Source organism: Pangasianodon hypophthalmus, chromosome 14 (genome assembly GCF_027358585.1).
Source record: "Pangasianodon hypophthalmus isolate fPanHyp1 chromosome 14, fPanHyp1.pri, whole genome shotgun sequence".
NCBI classification, from domain to species: Eukaryota; Metazoa; Chordata; class Actinopteri; order Siluriformes; family Pangasiidae; genus Pangasianodon; species Pangasianodon hypophthalmus.
Window position 1 is genome coordinate 5,718,365 of NC_069723.1, and position 19,134 is coordinate 5,737,498.

At 38.0% G+C, this 19,134-nt stretch overlaps 1 protein-coding gene across 2 annotated transcripts in view; it reads left to right on the top strand.

Moving 5' to 3' along the window:
• Positions 1-4,794: 4,794 nt before the first annotated feature.
• The window catches only part of c2cd3 (C2 domain containing 3 centriole elongation regulator), a 28,407-nt gene continuing 14,067 nt past the window's right edge, over positions 4,795-19,134 (top strand). The window contains exons 1-16 of one of the 2 annotated variants that reach the window (XM_034310634.2): positions 4,795-5,757; positions 6,678-6,953; positions 7,397-7,554; positions 11,033-11,235; positions 11,387-11,538; positions 11,656-11,788; positions 13,020-13,154; positions 13,729-13,876; positions 14,161-14,231; positions 14,399-14,602; positions 14,711-14,820; positions 14,911-15,029; positions 15,125-15,256; positions 15,581-16,042; positions 16,185-16,336; positions 18,743-18,986. In XM_034310634.2, coding sequence (XP_034166525.2) covers positions 5,706-5,757; positions 6,678-6,953; positions 7,397-7,554; positions 11,033-11,235; positions 11,387-11,538; positions 11,656-11,788; positions 13,020-13,154; positions 13,729-13,876; positions 14,161-14,231; positions 14,399-14,602; positions 14,711-14,820; positions 14,911-15,029; positions 15,125-15,256; positions 15,581-16,042; positions 16,185-16,336; positions 18,743-18,986 — 2,751 coding nt within the window. In that variant the 5' untranslated portion in view covers positions 4,795-5,705. The remainder of the gene's footprint in view (positions 5,758-6,677; positions 6,954-7,396; positions 7,555-11,032; positions 11,236-11,386; positions 11,539-11,655; positions 11,789-13,019; positions 13,155-13,728; positions 13,877-14,160; positions 14,232-14,398; positions 14,603-14,710; positions 14,821-14,910; positions 15,030-15,124; positions 15,257-15,580; positions 16,043-16,184; positions 16,337-18,742; positions 18,987-19,134) is intronic. The other variant, XM_026924225.3, reaches the window with a different exon arrangement.

The following is a 19,134-nucleotide window of genomic DNA, read 5'->3' on the forward strand; positions in this document are numbered from 1 at the left end:
ACGTAGCCTGTATTTCTGGTTCTGGTTTCCTTTGGTTTTTCAAACGTGGCATTAATTAGAAATTTTTGGTATTCATTTCACCTGATTTCTTTCCATTCTTACTAATTTTGGACATTATTTGGGGGCTTTTGCTAGTATTTATATAGGAATGGACTTTAAAGGACCATGAATCAAACTTACTTAACCTTATGTAATTCATGCATTGGGCAGATATCTGTTTTCCTGGAGAAGAAACAGTTCTCTGGGACCTTAATTACTGGCCAAAGATGACTGAAACTGAAGATGACTGTTGAATGGTTGCATTTATATCAGTGACACTTAGCAGGTAGTGACTTACCCATAAAAAAAGCCAAGCAAAGAGCTAAGAGCTGACACTGATACAAATGCTATAATAAATGCTGAAAATAAACAAGTGATAGACACTCATATGGCACAGAGTAAGTACTGATACTCAGGAAAGTTATAGTCATAAATCAGCCAGTCAAATCTAATTCAGATTAGATTAGATTAAATTAGGTTTTATTGTCATTCTACCCATATACAAGTATACTGTAGAACAAAATAGTGTTTTCCAATACTCCAGCACCATCACACTAAGCACCGGCACACCTCAGGGCTGAGTGCTCGGCCTTTTGCTGTTATGATGATGCATGACTGTACTGTGAGGCATATCTCACACTGCATTATCAAGTTTGCAGATGATACACAGTAGTAGGACTCAACAGTAACAACAATGAGACAGCATACAGAGCTGATGTAGAGTAGCTAGTGGACTGGTGTCAGCTCAAAAATCTGTCTCTAATTGTTGACAGGACAAATGAGATGACTGTGGACTTTAGGAAGATCAGTGTGCACCACTCAACACTGCTCATCCATGTCTTTCCTATAGAGACAGTGTCAACCTGTAAGTTTCTTGGAGTGCACGTCTGATGACCTAACCTGGTCTCACAACATCATGTCCCTGATCTTACGAGCCAAAGAAGTCTAATTTTATAAGAGTAATATATGTAACAATGAGATTCACAGTAACAGCACACCTGAATGGACAAGGAGGACAAAGAATAAAAGTAGGCAAAATCACACACACACACACACACACACTTAGATAGTAAGTGTGTTTCCGTAACTAAACTATGTGTGTTCAGATTTGCTGAGTCTTAACAAAAACACTTCAATTTACGTTTATTTATTTATTTGCTTGTAGAGTATTACAGAATGTTAAAGGACAGATTTGTTTTGAGATCGTAGTCTGTAATTTTACAGGATTTATTTTTACATTTTTTTTTACATTTTAATGTCATGTATTACATTTTCTTATCACTATAACATTTTCATGTTTCTATGCATTTCATATATGCCTACATGAAGATCTGTTTCTAAAGACATGACAATATAAGAACTCGCTTACAAATTTCTTTGCACAATTATGTGTTATAATTTTTAAAAAAGCAGGAAATGCTTGTGGAAATTAAAGAATCATTACATTTTAATAAATTATACCACAGGTTCCCAACCCTGGTCCTGGAGTACTCCTTGTCCTGCACATATTATTTTATTTATTTATTTATTTTTACCCCTAACACTCCCACTTCTACTCATTTTTAAATTTTCAAATTTGCTGGACAGGGGGTACTCCAGGATCAGGGTTATATAAATGAAGCCCAGGCATCATAATATAGATTACTACTGTAGCTACCACTGACCACCAATTACCAGGAGATACTCCTGGAGCTAGGCCTGGAGTTGGTGTCTGCAGGTGAATGTCTGGTGACCAGGCCACCAACATAATCCCATCTGGCTCAGTGTGGAGCCATCTTGTAGGTTGGGTGTAATGCCAGTCACACAGTAGCTTTACAGAAATTCAGATATAAATTTCTGTATCTCCAAAACAGCAGGTCTTGTGGGGTGTTCCTGGTATGCAGTGGTTAGTACCTAGCAAAAGTGGTCCCAAGAAGGACAACCGGTGAACCGGCGAACCGGCGATATGGTCATGGGCACCCAAGGCTCACTGATGCGCATGGGGATCGAAGGCTAGCCCATCTGCTCTGATCCCACAGAAGAGCTACTGTAGCACAAATTGCTGAAAAAGTTAATGCTGGCTATGATAGAAAGGTGTCAGAACATACAGTGCATCGCAACTTGCTGCATATAGGGTTGTGTAGCTGCAGACTGGTCAGAGTGCCTATGCTGACCCCTGTCCACTGCCAAAAGCACCTACAATGGGCACGTGAGCATCATAAGTGGACTATGGAGCAATGGAAGAAGGTGCCCTGGTCTGATGAATCATGTTTTCTTTTACATCATGTGGAAGGCCGGGTGCACGTGCATCACTTTTCAGGGGAAGAGATGGCACTAGGATGCACTATGGGAAGAAGGCAAGCTGACGGAGGCAGAGTGATACTCAGAGCAATGTTCTCCTGGGAAGACCGTGAGTCCTGTTATTCATGTGGATGTTACTTTGACACCTATCACCTACCTAAACATTGTTGCAGACCAAGTACACCCCTTCATGGCAACAGTATTCCCTAATGGCAACAGTATTCCCTAATGGCAGTGCGATGCCCTGTATGTTCTGACACACTTTTAATCTTAAAAGATGAAGTGTTTAGCTTTTTAGTTCTTTAATAACCATGTAGAAAGACGTAAGATTAAAAGAACTGTTGCCAATCATATAACATGTTAGAAACATTATAATCACTCTAATAATGATCCATTCATAGACTTTTATGTATTTGCCTATTTAAATCTAAACAGCGACTTTTTTTTTGGCCGGGCAGTGTATATTGTAAATATTTTTGCAGTGTGGCAGGGGTCATTATCCTGCTGAAAGAGGCCACTGCCATTAGGGAATACTGTTACGGATGATTGGTGTATGTATGCACACACACACACACACACATATAGTGTTGCTATATGTATATAATGTGTGTGTGTGCGTGTGTATATATACAGTGGATATAAAATGTCTACACACCCCTGTTAAAAATGGTAGGTTTTTGTGATTTAAAAAAAAAAAAAATGAAACCAAGATAAATCATGTCAGAACTTTTCCCATCGTCAGTGTGAAATTACAACATATAAAAATTAGGTGAAAAACAATCAGAAACTTTTTAGGGAAAATTAGGAAAAAGAAACAACTTACAATAACGTGGTTGCATAAATGTGCACACCCTTAAACTAATATCTTGACTTGGCAATATTTTCTCACTCTTTCTTGCAAAAACATTCTAGCTCCATCAAATTGGGTGTAGTGGTAGCTCAGTGGTTAAGCTGTTGGCTTACTGATTGGAAGGTTATGAGTTCAATCCCCAGCACCACCAAGCTGCCAATGCTGGGCCTTTAATCCTCAGTTGTATAAAAAAGAAATGTGATAAATGTAAATTTATGCCAAATGCCATAAATGTAAATTGTAAGGGCCTCTCCTGTGCACAGCCAGCTTCATGTCACTCCACAGACTTTTAGTTGGATTCAGGTCTGGGCTCTGGCTAGGCCATTCAGAAACATTGATCTTTTGGTTAAGCCATTCCTTTGTTGATTTGGATGTATGCTTTGGGTCATTTTCATGCTAAAAGGGGAAATTCCTTTTCATCTTCACTAAAATCGACTGGCCTTTGTAGCTATTCATGATTCTCTCCACCTTGATAAAAGCCCCAGTTCTGGCTGAAGAAAAGCAGCCCTAAAGCACAATGCTTCCACCACCATGCTTCACTGTGGGTATGGTGTTCTTCTGGTGACGTGCTCTTTGCACCAAACATACCTTTTGTAATTATGGAATTATTATACCTTTTGGAATTGGTCTCATCAGACCATAACACATTTTGCCACATGGTTTGGGGTGATTCAGTTGAGCTTGGATTTTTTTATTTTTTGTGAGAAAGGGCTTCCATCTAGCCATCCTACCCCATAACCCAGACATGTGAAGAATACAAGAGATTGTTGTCACATACAGACAGTACTCAGTACTTGTCAGATATTCCTGCAGCTCCTTTAATGTTGCTGAAGGTCTTGGCAGCCTCCCTGGTAAGTTTTTGTCTTGTCCTTTTATACATTTTGGAGGGACGTCCTGTTCTTGGCGATGTCACTGTGGTGCTCCATTTTCTCCACTTGTTGATGATGTACCATGGTGTTCCATGGTACATGTAATGTTTTGGAAATTTTTTTTACCTCTCTCTTGATTGATACCATTCAACAGTGGGACTCTGTACAGGCTTTGTAAGCTCTTAGCAGACTATGGCTACAGCAGTCAGATGAAACCAAGAAGATGTGAAGAAAATCCTATAGAAACAGCTAGTCTTTATTTTGGGTTAGTCAGAATAATTTTATTGATGACAGTTGTATGATAATTACTTTTGAACATGAAACTGAATGTGATTGGTTCATTCTGAACTCTCATACACTTATGCAACCAGGTTATTGTAACTTTTTTATTTTTCCTATTTTTCCCTAAAATGTTTCTGATTGGTTTTCACTTAATTTTTATATGTTGTACTTTGACATTGGGGTGGAAAAAGTTCAGACATGATTTATCTTGGTTTCATTTTTTTACATCACAAAAACCTGCCATTTTAAGAGGAGTATATAAATATATATTTACAGTGTCATGGAAAAAGAACCCATCCTTCCATTCTATGTCTTTATTTATCAGGGCCTAAATAACAATTGTGTGGTCCTCACCAATTCTATAAACAAATAAATAACCTCAGGTGGCAAAATGAATAAATAAATAAATTTAAAAAATAATAAAAAAAAAAGATTTCAATATATAGTCATTTTTTATTTTCCAGATAAAGTAAGCCAACATTCAGAAACCAGGTGGGAAAAAATAAGCACACCCTATAATTTAGTAACATGTAGAACCACCTTTAGCAACAATAACTTGAAGTAAACATTTTCTGTTGGTCCACTTTTCTTTACAACATAGCTTCAGTTCATTGATGTTTGAGGGCATTTGTTTATGCACAGCTCTAAAAACATAGAATTGAAGGAGGGTGGACATTCTTTTTCCCATGAAAGTATATACAAGGTACATTATATGGACTTTGGAAAGTGGCTGTGGGGATTTGTGCTCATTCAACCACAAGAGCATTACTGAGGTCAGGCACTGATGTTGGACGAGGAGGTGAAGTCATCATTCCAGTTCATCCCAAAGGTGTTCAGTGGGGTTGAGGTCAGGGCTCTGTGCAGGCCAGAGTTTAGGATTGTAGTGTAGAAGATGGAACATTTGAAATGATCTACTTTTCACCTTGAACTTTTAAATGTATGTTACAAATTCCATTCAGTTGTTTCCATATCTTGGTGTAATACAGGAATAGTTCTGGGCTAGAACCTATAGTACATTAAACTGTAAAAGGTTTTGAGGGGTACTCAATAAAACAGAGATAACTCTCTACGTACTTACTTAATCATTATTCATATACCATAACAATACAGACACAACACTGAAAAGCCAAGTATTTCTAAAGTCTGCCACAACGTTGAAGTGAACATGTTGACTCGCTCTGTTGTGTATTTTGGTGTAGTGTTAATTCGCGCGTCCCTCTAGGTGGCGGTAAGGAACGAGTCGATATTATTTCCCCACCGTCAGTAGAAGAAGAAGTAGAAGGCGGTAGTTGTGATTGGTAATTTCGTTGCCGAGTTGCGTTATGTAAACAGAAGTTGTCAAAATACTATGATAACCTGAAACTTAAAGTTTACACGTTAAAAAGATGAAGAACAAAAGGGTAAAAGCTACCAAGTTTGGAGGTAAAAGAAAGAAAGGTAGGTTAGACCTGAATATCCTGTGGACAGAGCGGCGCAGGGATAAAAGAGCCGTTGAGCTTTGTTGACAGTTGATCGTTAATCCGTTCGCCATCCAGATACTTAAACTAAACCCCAGATGGACCTCGACTCCAGATCTAACTGCACTTTATATGAAATACGGGCTTCTGTAATATTGTACTGCGTTATCTGGCTAATAACCGCTTGGGATTCGAGTTTAGCTAATTGTCAGCTGGCTAGCTAACGACCCTGCTGAAAAATTCAGCAGGCTGAGCTGGTAGATTATCTCTGCCCATTTCAAATATATATACGATCAGTTTAGTCATGTAGTAAGAAAGCTTGAACTTTGGACCTTTCAGCAGGGAAAATGAAAACATAGTTATATTGATGTATCTTATCAACCTTATAAAAGATTCTCTACATTATGAATAACAAAAGCGTTGTTGTAACAAAATGCTGTGCTCAAAATAGCAGCTTTATTGACTCCGGTTACTATTTGTTGTAGATGCAAATGGATAAATAATAGTGCACTAGGTATGTACCAGGTAAATAAAACTGCACTAAGTGAGTAAGCGGTACACACTATTGTTTCATACAAATGTATGTTAATGTATGTAGAGAGCTGTGGAAATTTTTCACGAACTCCATAATAAATGGCATTTTAAGTAATCAGATAATAGAACTGAGTGGTGTTTTCAAAGCAGAAATATACAAAACAGACAATGCTTCAGGACACTATTAGAGTTTCATCATTATTTCCAAATCTGATTGTGTGCAGTTGACATTAATGGGTTATTCAGCAAATGCATGAGTAAATACACCACCAAGCAGACTAAAACCTATGCTCTGCATATAACACAGACCTGTCTGTGCTATTGCTTTTTTTGCTCCAAAACTGAAGAGACTTTTTTCTTTGCCAGCTGTCAGTGAAGTGGCCCCTTCGACAAGCATTCCTCCTCTTGTGGAGGGCCATGTGCGATGTTTCCTCAGAGTCACATTAAGCAGAGTGCTGTGGACAGCAGCCAAGCCGCCGCCGCCGCCACTGACCCTGATCCGATTACGATGGTGGGGTGAGACAACCAGCGGCACTGTGTTTTGTCCTAGAGACGGATCCCTAGATAGAGAGAAAGATGTGAAATCCACAACCAGATTTCCAGTTCGGTGTGGCCCAAAGCAATTTACTTCATATTTAACAGGTAATGTTATCAGACTTAAAATTTTTACAAACCTGATCATTGTAAGATGTTAAATATCATTGTTATATTAGGGCTGTGTGATAAGACAATTGAATGTTGATAACATGACAAAGGGCATCACACTATACTTTTCTGACAGTATTTTGGGTGACGTCAGTACGTTTATAATATTGCTCCACTAATACAGTTGCAATTAGCTTATAAGAGTGTATATATATATTTTTTTTTTACTGAAGAAGTCAACTCCCTGGTACATTGTTAGAAAAATGAAATAGTTTTATTTATTTGTTTGTTTATTTATTTGATGTATGTTGTTGGTACCATATTGCCTACTCCTAATTCATACTTTCTACTTTTGGTGTGCTTATAGTTCTTTTCTGCTTTTTATGATTCAGTTCACTGTTTTCTTGTGCATTCTTTTTTATGCCTTATGTTCTTTACAGATATGGGCTCACTGGTGCTGGATGTTCTTACAAAGCCTGATCACTTACCCATAGCGCGAGTTCAAATAGCTGGGATTGCTAAATTGTCTCTGTCTCATTCCATTAATGGATATTTTACACTTGTGTCACCAATGTCTGAAAAGCTTGGTGAACTACAGGTGGGTAAAATCCAATTTCAGATGAGCCCTACTGCATACACTATATGGCCAAAAGTATGTGGACACCGGACCATCACACCCAAATGTGCTTGTTGAACTTCCCAATCCAAAACCATGGGCATTGATATGGGGATGGTCTCCTTTTTTCTGTTATAATAACTTCCAATCTTCTGGGAAGGCTTTCCACTAGAATTTGGAACATAGCTGTGGGGATGTGTGCTCATTCAGGTATAAGAGCATTAGTGAGCACTAATGTCAGGCGAGGAGGCCTGGCACAAAGTCGGTGTTCCAGTTCATCCCAAAGGTATTCAGTGAAGTTGAGGTCAGGGCTTATTGAAGGTTATTGGCAACTTTTTTTTATTGGCCAACCTTGGCAAACCATGTTTTCATGGACCTCGCTTTGTGCACAGGGACATTGTCATTCAGTTCAATTCAATTAAATTTAATTTGTATAGGACTTTTAACAATGGACAATGTCACAAAGCAGCTTTACAGAAATATATAAATTCCAGATATAAATTTTAAATTTATAAATTTATCCCTAATGAGCAAGCTATAGGCAAGATTGACAAGGAAAAAACCCCTGAGATGATATGAGGAAGAAATCTTGAGAGGAACCAGACTCAACAGGGAACCCATCCTCATCTGGGTGACAACTGATAGTGCAATTATAAATAATTCCCTTCTATAACTGTGTACTACATGGTCAAAAAGTGCAATTGTGTAACCAGGAACTTATGAGCTTATGAGCAACTTATGAATTGGAGCATCAGAGTTATTTCTGAATTCATTGTAGTTTTAACATGAAGTCTATTTTGTTGAAGTTATCAACTGTTCAGTGATAGAGACTTGAGTACAAAACTGTTCGTAGCAATTGCAGTCCTAAGGCTATTGTTGCAGTTGTAGTCCTAAGCCACCGTAGCAAAACTGTCCATAGCAATTGAAGTCCTAAGCCACCTTTATGGTTTCTAAGTGGTACCATCCACAGTAATCTCATTCATCTTTAGGTTATCCATATGGGGCCACCCTCAGTGCAGCGAGTGGTTTTTAGGTGATGAGAACTCCAACTAGAAGTGAGGCGTCAGAATGGATCAGGCAGGTCCAGAGAGCAGAAAGGGTCAGGATCAGTGGTATCTCAGGAGTAGCATGTGTAGTTCGACAGAGAGAGAGAGAGCTAGAGAGAGAAACACAGATTATGAGGCCCACTCAACCATCCAGATTTGCTTCTTTACCTAAGAAAAAACTATTAACAAAAGGCTTGACTAAACAAATATATTTCAGCCTAGACTTAAAGACTGAGACTGTGTCTGAGTCCTGGACACTAATTGGAAGGCTCTTCCATAACTATGCGGCTTTGTAAGAGAAAGCTCTGCCCCCTGCTGTAGCCTTCGCTATTCGATTTACCAACAAAGAGCCTGCACCTTTTGATCAAAGTAGGCGTGGCGTAACTCAGAGGCCATCCAGAGATACTATATAATCAGAAAGCTTACTTCTAGCTGCATGTGGTCCTAGTAGAAGTACTTCTGACTTCTGACAGAATTAAGTAGAAGGAAGTTAATAAACATCCAGTGTTTAATGTTCTTTACACATTCCTTAACTTTATTAAGCTGGTGTCTCTCATCTGGATTTGCTGAAACATACAACTGTATGTAATCTGCATAACAGTGGAAGCTAATACCATGTTTATGAATAGTAGAGGGTTAGACGTCAGGTTTTTTAATCAGCAGTTTAAGTACTGCTAGTTTAAAAGATTTAGGGGCATATCCAGTGCTAAGGGAAGAATTTATTATTTTTAGAGATTTGATTGCTTCTGGTAGTATCTGTTTGAAGAAAAGTGTAGGTAAGGGATGTAGTACACAAGTTGAGTATTTTGATGAGGAAATTACTGAAGTTATTTCGGTCTCTTGAAGGGGAGTAAAACACTCTAATCACTGATCTGATATAGTTATGTTGTTATCCACCTTGTTAGTTATTGAATTGTCTGGCTTTAAATTTACAGTCTGAATTTTTTACCTGATATTTTCAATTTTGTCACTGAAAAAATTCATGAAGTCATCACTACATATGTTGATTCTATGGTGTATTAAATAAGTATTAAATAAGAATCTAGGTTTATTTTTGTTATCTTATATTAGGGTGGAGAGATACATTGATCTAGTAGCACTAAGAAATTTTCTATTGCTTAGGAGGCTCTCATTCCATGCTGTTTAAAATACTAACAATTTTGTTTGAGGCCATTTATCTTCTACAAGTGGTCTGATTTAAGGTGCATGGGTGATCATTATACCAGGGTGCTGTTTTTTTCTCTTAAGTTATTTTTCTATTAAGTGAAAAACGAAACGATAACGATAAACGAAAAACGATAGTACAACGATAGTACAACGAAACGATAGTACAACGATAGTACAACAAAACGTTGAATCTAAGCATCCGGCCCCATGATCAAGTTCTGTGTGTTCAGACGGTTATCCAGTCAAAGTTGATAACTCTGGGAGATTATTGATAAAACTATGTGCGTTAGCTGACGTGAATGTACAGTTGACGTGGTAGCATGGCAAGGTGTATATATTATGACTAAGACACATTTTTAGTGAGTAGACAATGATCTGAGATAGCTGCAGACAGAGGAAATGTGACTATATTTTTTATATTTAATCTGAATATTAGTATTAGATCAAGAGTGTGACCACCGTTATGAGTGGGTCCTATTATGTTCTGATTAACCTCTATGGTTATCTGATTAACCTCTATGGTTATCAACATGAATATTAAAGCCTCCAACAATTAATGCTTTGTCTAAAGCAACAACCAGGTTTGAGATGAAATTGGCGAAATCACAAAGGAGTTCAGAATATGCCCCTGGGGGCCTGTAAATAATAATTAGTGGAATCAACTGGGTAGAATTAGTTTTTATGGCTACATATGTTAGTATAAAGAACTTCAAAAGCTTTGAATTTATGTCTAAGTTTTTGTGTGCCACCTAGATTATCATTATAAATAACTGCGACACCTCCTCCTCTGCCAGTTAGACGGGGCTGATGTATATAACTATATCCAGGAGGACTAGCTTCATTTAATGCTACATACTCATTAGGTTTAATCCACGTTTTTGTTAAACACAGTACATTAAACTCTAACTTCATTAACAATTGTCATGCTCAAACAGATTTGGCCTACTCCTCTTAGTTCCAATTAAGGGAAACCTTAATGTTGCAGCATACAAAGACATTCTAGACAGCTGTGTGCTTCCAAGTTGTGGCAACAGCATGGGGAAGGCTCACAATATGGGTGTTATGGTCAATATGGGTGTTATGGTATCCACATACCTTTGGCCATATAGTGTATTATTATTCTCCTTTACTTTGCAACGCCAAGTTATAATTCTCTACAGCTTTTTGGACGAAATCTGCAGATTATTATGCCTGTGTTGTAAAGTTTAATTTTTGTAAATTGTTTTTACTTTGTTTTCCCACAATAGGCCACACTGGCTTTAGAGCCACTGACAGAAAACTATGATAGCAGCAGCTCACTACCAACTGCAGACATGAGCAGTGATATAGCAGTTTCTGCTCCAGGACTCGTATCTGACCAAAACATGCTGCTGCCATCTTCGTCCCACTTTGGTTCAAAAATCAGTGGAAATGAGTCAGATCCTGGAGGCAGTTCCAGGGGCACGCCAATGTGTGTTTTACTTTCTTCTTGAATAATTTTAGAGCCTGGATAATGTTTGCGCTTAAATCACAAACATCTACTTCTGTTTTCTCAATTTAAGTAAATAAATAACCTTGCCTTTCTTGAATTAAATGGTTGTACTTCTTACATTATTTTTTAGAGGAAAGGACCACTTATACTTTCAAGAGAAAGGAAAACCACATTCTTTTCAATCTAATGCTGAAATAGGAGTTTCAGTAAATAGAAATTTGCAGGAGAAAAGTGTTGAACCAGATGCCCATATTCCCTCTGCATCAGTGGACCTTCTTTCTGGTAGAGTTCAGAAGCAAGATATTTCTTTCATTACAATCTTTTGCATTTGGATGAAATCACAATTAAAGTGTTTTCTTATTTAATTAATTTAATGATATCTGTCTTGTTTTCTCCTAGTTCTTCTTGAGCGTGGTAGCAAGCTTAGAAATGCCATGGTGGTTTCTGCATTGCAGTCTGATATTGATTCTGACATGGGTCTGCAGGACACTGCCCGGCACCTACCGATAGACACCGGAGCCCGTCCTTTACTGTACACCTGCATGTCTACTTTAAAATTTCATAAAATGTTTAAAAGTTATGTGGTGCCCTCCAGAATTATTGGCACTCTTCAGGAAACGCAAGCATTAAATAAATAAAGCAATACCTGATCATCTGAGCTCACAAAATACAAAACACAAAACGTTTAAGAAGTTTCAAAATTATTGCCACCCTTTGAAAAGAATAAGCATTGTGTCTTATTTTGTAATGCTTAACAAGGTTGGAGATATCTTGGTTCACTCCTCCATGCAGTACATTTTGTGTTTCTTTAACCATTTCTCTGTTGATTTAGAAGTATGTTTGACTCATCATCTTGTTCTTTACACGAGCCCCAAAGCATCACTGATCAAGCACCGTATTTAACAGTGGATATCTGATGCTTTTTTTTGTACGCAGACCCCTTTTGTGAACAAACATGCTGATGGTGTGCATGACCAAGAAGTTTGATTTTGGTTTCATTTGAGCACAACACACAACGCCAATTCTAATGACACTTGGTAAAATTCAGGCTCTGTATTTTGTGAGATACTCTCCTGCAGGGCTTCTAAGCAGTTTGTTGCTATGAAAGTGGAATTTAACAGTTAATTTTGATACTTCACAACCCCGAGAATCAGTTAAACTTTGCAATTGTGAAATTGCAATTGTAAAGCTGTAATCTTTGGGTGCTTTATTCCTCCTGCACCACCCCCCTCACTATATGCTTGGACATTGTGCTCATGGGTTTAATTCGTGGCAAATTTCTAACTGTTTCAGACATGTGAAACTTTTTGTTATGGTCCTAATTTTGCTTAATGATATTTTTTAACTGTTAGTGTATTTTTTTATATCCTTTACCTTCTTTGTACAGGTCAGCAAGCATCAGTTGAAAGTTCTTTGGATGACAAAGGGATTTATTTATACCAGTTCTGACTGAAAGCAAATAAAAAAAGAAAAATTAGATTTTCCAAGAATTATAGTTTGTTTCCATTTATTTAAAATATTCATTAGCAATGGTAATAATTATGGCATATATTAATATTGATAGATTAATGTATTCTTAATAGTGTTATTCAGTTGTTTGAACAGAGACTTTAAATAATTTAATTTAATTAATTTAATATTTATTTTCTGCAATAATGTCTGCTTTTTTTGGGAAGGGTACCAGTAATTCTGGAGTGCAGTCAAACTGTGTCTACTGTCTGCCAGATTTAAGGTTTTTGTTTTTTGTTTTTTTTTTCCCCAAGGCCCCCAATTCCATTGTCAGGGCAGCTGATGCAGGACATCCTCCACTCAGATATTCATGTTCAGCATTCAACTCATAGCCCGGGTCTCCTCAGGCCAGACATGCATGACACATCTGTGGAGCAGCTTCTGGGGAGGTAATGAATTTATTCTATTTAAGGAATATGTGCATGTTTTAGAGCCTAGTTGTCCTGTATTGCACCTGTAGCACATACGCAATTATCATAGGCGATATCAACACTTTTTGTTGTGGTGAGCAAGTAATGGAAAACCTGCTTTATAAGCTTGCTTAGAACCTCAAAATCCTCTCTCTGAAATTAGACTAATAGCTTACTTTACACAATTCATTTGTTGGGGAATTAATCAAATACTTTTCAAAGATGATTTTCACATAAACATTTCTGACAGCTCCAACAAGTGCCTGTCAACTTATTATAAGGGAGTTATGAGTCAGTATGCTTACTGATCACTACAGGGCAATGTGGTTGAGTGACTATATAATGACACATAGGTAGATAGGATTGAAAAATACTGGAGTGATACTTTAGGGTATAATTTGTAATATTTGCATGAAGATACCTACTTTTTCACAGTTTTGGATAAGGGTTTGTGGTAAGACATGTTCAAGTAATATAATTTGATATCATGTGTAAATCTTAAGCTGCGTACACTGTTCAGACATTAGGTACTTTGTAAATTCTTTGTTTTCAGTGTTAATGGGTCCGTGCTTGCCTTATGGGATGGAGAAGGACCTCTTCCAGGCTCTCTCTCTGGTTGCAGCAGTGTACTTATGGACAGTGAGCTCAGTGATCCTCAATATGACCAGAGTCTACTGGAGAATCTGTTCTACAAGTCTTCAGTAAGTTCTATGTAGGCAGTGGTAGCTCAGTGGTTAAGGCATTGAGGCTAGTGTCCAAAAGGTTGTGAGTTCAAATCCCAGCACTGCCAAGCTGCCTTAGGCAAGACCCTTAACCCTCAACTGCTCAGTCGTATCCTGTCTGAATTGTTGGTTGCTTTGGGTAAAAGCGTCAGCCAAATAAATGTATGTCTTACGTTTTGGTGTAGTTTTATGCACTATCCGTATATTACGAGCTCCATTTTAGTTTAGGACTGCTTTGTTTTATGTGGGTTTTCTGATTTCAGATGACTGATGGCTGTTTGGGTACAGGGAATGATGAGCATGAGCAGCAAATGAGTTTGGAAAAAAATGCCAGGTAAACATTTGGATGAGCATTCATTCACAGCATCAGTCGGCCAATTGGCAAAATGCTCTGTGGTTAACAAACGAGCTTTTTGCAAACCTGACATAGTGACAGTCAGAGGAATTTCACCCCAGTCTTTATTAACTGCAGCTTATCCTATTTCCTGTACATCTTTGAAGGCTAGACTTGGGTGTCATGCCACATGAAGGACACAAGAATTCATTCCTTGGGCTAAGTGTGGACAGGATTTCACTTCTTGGAAGCATCAATTTAGCTAGAATTATAGTCATTCAGTTATCAGTTCCCACAGACAATACTTCTAATATACCAAGGAGGCACTCAGGGAAAGGAAGACCACCGCTACCTCTTACTACTAAGAAATGGTATGGCCCAAAGTTCAAAAATGTTTTTAATATCTTACATAGTGTGTAGTGATAGAAATTATTACTTCTGTATACATTTACCAATATTTCATTGTATCTCTTTTCCAGCTCATATTTTGTTGAATATCTCTTTCTATTGCCATCTACTAATAATGATACTGGGAAGGCAATTCCTGTAGAGGTCACACGAGTTGTCTCTAATAAAGTTGTGGGTGGAGGTGAGTGTTTTTTGTATCCATGAGTTATTACCAGAATGGAGTGTAAATAATAAAATGATACAAGAATGAATCATTTTCTTTCTTTTTCAGTGGTGAAATTTCAGCATCAGAGTGTCTTTTCAGTGCGCTTCAGTGGCTCCACTATCAAACAATGGTGGGACACTAACCTTAGCTTTACAGTCTACTTGAGGAAGAGTCATCAAAAGAAAGTAAATATGGGTATCTGTAATCTTTCATTGTAGAATAAATTATGTCCACTGGTCAAATATAAGGAGTCTCACTTTAATCCCTCTTTCTGCTTTAGCCTGTTCAAATAGGGACAGCTGTATTCCCCTTACGAACTTTGCTTCAGAGTGATCGGCTGAGTATCACCACTTCACTTCCTGTCCAAAGACTTGACGGAGACTTCACCAATCAGGACATAGGGCCTCTCAAGGTAACATACCCTTCAACTATTATAACTTTTGGAGGACCTTTTAAGCATCTGTTCCCAGTGTTGTAAAATTGTAGTTTAATGTTGTAAAATATTTAATTTTTTGATTTTATGATAATTTCAACAGCCTGCTCAGCTTTGCACAATTAATCAAGCTTATTTAGAAGATGCCTCTATGTATCAGTTTAGCTAGCATATACTTGTTAAACTGTTTGCACTTTATGTAGTCCTGTGTGCAGAACCCATCTATTGTCCTGAAGAGATGATATCACTGTATGTGTGTATATGGATGAATAACAACAGTGAAGTCATTTTTATGCCCCAAAGGTCTCACTTGAACTAGCTGCAAACAAGAAAGACTTCACTTCCAAAAGCAGATTAGGGAAAATGGCAACAAGTACAGGCACATCTCCACTGAAAGCAGACATCTCTATTGGACAACCAGATGATGGAGACGCTACTGATTTTCCACATGTTACTAACAGTGCTCCCAAGAGAGACACCTCACCCATGGCAGTTCATTCATCCCCGAACATCCTGATGCCTGAGGCCAGGTCTGTTTCACCACAGAGAGCCCAAAACTTTCCCCATAAACCTGCTCAACTCACAGAGGAGGAAGAGAGTCATATTTTGTTCCATATCCTGCTCATGGTGCCAGATGGAAAAGATTTCAATTGTGCACCTTTGCAGCCCAATGTCTACTTAAACTGTAAGCTCTTTGGATCTGATGGGACGACTCAGTCTGTGGTCAGCTGGGGTCAGACACACCCAACATTCAGCTTGGTTCAAGTAAGTGCACTGAGGTAGAGTCTGTATTTTGGAAAGAAATTTAGAAAATAAATTTCAAATATAGATGGTGCACCAGTTTGCTGATGTGTATGCATGTGTCTGTGTGCGTGTGTCTGTGTGCGTGTGTCTGTGTTTTCTGCAGGTGGCACCCGTGCCTCTCTCTTCCAAACTAATAGAGAGGATGAGAAATAATGTGATGGTCATAGAGGTTTGGCTTAGAGCAAGCTCTGCACATAATGATAAACTCCTTGGGCTGGTCAAACTACCTCTACACCAGTTTTATATGTCATTCAGGTTGGTGTCAAATTTATTATGGCATTTAGCTCACAAGTTTACTACAGCATGTGCACCATGTCTGTAGCATAGGGGCAGTTACTACAGCCCTTGAATTTCAGGACCTTGCCCTGTACTAAGAAAAGCACAGAACACCTATTTACTGAAAACAGCTGTGTACTGGAAGTTTTGTTGAATTCTGACAATAAATTAAAATATGCAACAATATAACACTAATGAAAAATTACACTGCCTCTCTATTTATCCAGTCATTTGCTTTTTATATGATGTTTGTTGGGATTTGCTTATGGTGAATTAAAAAGTATCCCCTTTATAAAGCCTTCATTTACATAAAGCTACATTGACCATTATAAGAGAAATTCTGTTGATTGATGAACAAAAAACCGCCTTCCTATAGTCAAATGGTAATAATAAGCTGGGCCTACGTGTTAAACCTTCCAGAAAGACATGACCCCAGGCCTGCTTTCATTTTTTTGTTGACCCATGCTTCTAAGATTGGGTGTGCTGAACAATCTAGGTTTCTCGGATTGATACATACTCTTACCCCCTAACACCCAAGCTCTTTACCAGAAGTCACATCATAATAAAATCCACTTTGTTCACTTCAATGGACACAGTACACAAAAATGGGATTCCCTTCTATTATAAAATTCATATCTAGATGAATCCAACAATCTGAGATGCATAGGCCAACAGAAAAAGAGTGCAGACCAGGGTTTACATCTTTTTTGAAAACTCTTATTACTGTTTTGCTATGTCAAGAACAGTTTTCTGCTCATCAACATAATTTCTCTTAACAAGCAACAAACTAGCTGCTTAGCTGTTTAAAGAACCAGTACTTTTCCTCCAGAAGGACATCACACAAGAACCACTCGTCATAGCCTGATTTTGCTCCACCCTATCCACCTTGAAATTCACGAGATAAACATCTGGTATGACCGCTTTAGGATGAGATAAGGAGAAACTCATACCAAAGTTTTTCTTTTTACAGTCCTGTATTTTAATATGAGCTATGTTTTCTATGCGGTTAACAATGACAAATTCTGAAAAAATGCTCCCATCTCTAAAAATACAAATTATACAGATTTGAAGCTTAATTTACAATTTATTGATTAAAGAATTCCTGAATGCTTTCTATAAAAAAATATGTTTTTGTATCACATAAACATTTATTGATGGCCCTGACCACTGCACTTAGGCTTCCATTATAAGTGCGTAGTAAGTGATGGGTGAGTTTTTGTTTTCAGTACAGGACATGCTGAACTTCTTGTCCATAATCACATATAATTCAGAGATACTGTTCCTTGAAAGTGGTGGACAAATCATAAATTCCTTAGCTCCAGTGTGTTGCCCAGTCCCATGTTTTCCTGGGCCAGAAATCTAATGGTCTAGACTAAAACGTGGTAACTAACATAATGTAATATTGTATGATCAGCTAGTTAGCAAGTTAAGTGCATTAACACTGGGTAAAATCTATGAATATCTATGAGTATATGATCATGCAGCATGTGTCAAGGAGTGAGACCGATGTGTACCCATGGCAAAAAAGATATTGAGAAACAGTTTGGCTATGAAATATGGTGTTCTGTATGAAATGTTCTCACAGTATACACAAACTATATGATTCTAGTTAGTGTCTTTATCTGCTTTGTATAATCACGGGAAAAAGAAAGTACACCCTTTTTCAATTCTGTGTTTTATTTATCAGGGCCTTAATAACAATTGCACTGTCCTCACCGACTTCTATAAGCAAACAACTAACCTCAGGTGACCAGAAAAAAATAAATAAATAAATAAATTATTAGGAGGGTAATTAGTGTGACCACCTCTATAAAATCAGAACTTCTGGCAGTTAGATGTTCTGGGGCACAAAGGTATGTCTACTTCATGCTAAGAAGAAAGGACATCAGCATGATCTCAGCCATGACCTTTTGTCAGTGTTTCCACATACCTGCATGATCCTGAAAAAAAAGATCATATGTTATCTGTGCATGCTAATTAATCCGCTTACTGAAAAACATTCAAACGTCAATCCGAGCACTCCTCAACCGATGTGTGTAGTTCAGTAGACAGTGGGATTCAGAGCAGACACTTTTCCCCTGGACAACTATGAATTAAAAAAAAATTAAAAAATAATTCCCAGATACGAAATCTGCTTGTCCTGGGTGATCAGGAAAGTGATTTGTCCACTCCTTGTATTTATGTTGAAAAATACTGTAGTTTTCTTAAAAACTTTTATTCTCAGTCTTACTTACCTGTTCCCTTCTTCTGTTTGTACTTTTAGTGCTATTTTGTATTACATTTTTTTTTATCATTGGATCATTTTTTGAAATACACTGTTTTGTGAAATACACAATTGTTAGTGGATAATAATGCATCCTGATGTCACTCAATCCCCCCCAACAGAGACCCCAAAATTTGCCAGCTTCTTCTGCAGGCACAGTATCCGGTGGTGGCAGTGGACAGCTATATGCCCGTAGTGGACATTTTCAGTGGTGGAACCCGTGGGAGTCTGAGGGTGTTTTTGGCGATGGGCACGTCCCAGCAGATCACTGCTCTGCAGCGCATGAGAGACGAGGAACTGAGCTCTGTGTCTCAGTTGTCCAGACCAGTCCACTTGCTAGACCACAGACCAATGGAAGACATGAAGGTGTGTTTTCTTTAAATGTTTAAAAGCATGTGTGTCACAGTCTAATCCAGGATGGCCACAGCATGAGGGATTTTAGGTATTTTCCTTTAAGTAACACCCTGATATAGCCCCTCATGATAGGCATCTGCGGCTATACACTGTAAATTCT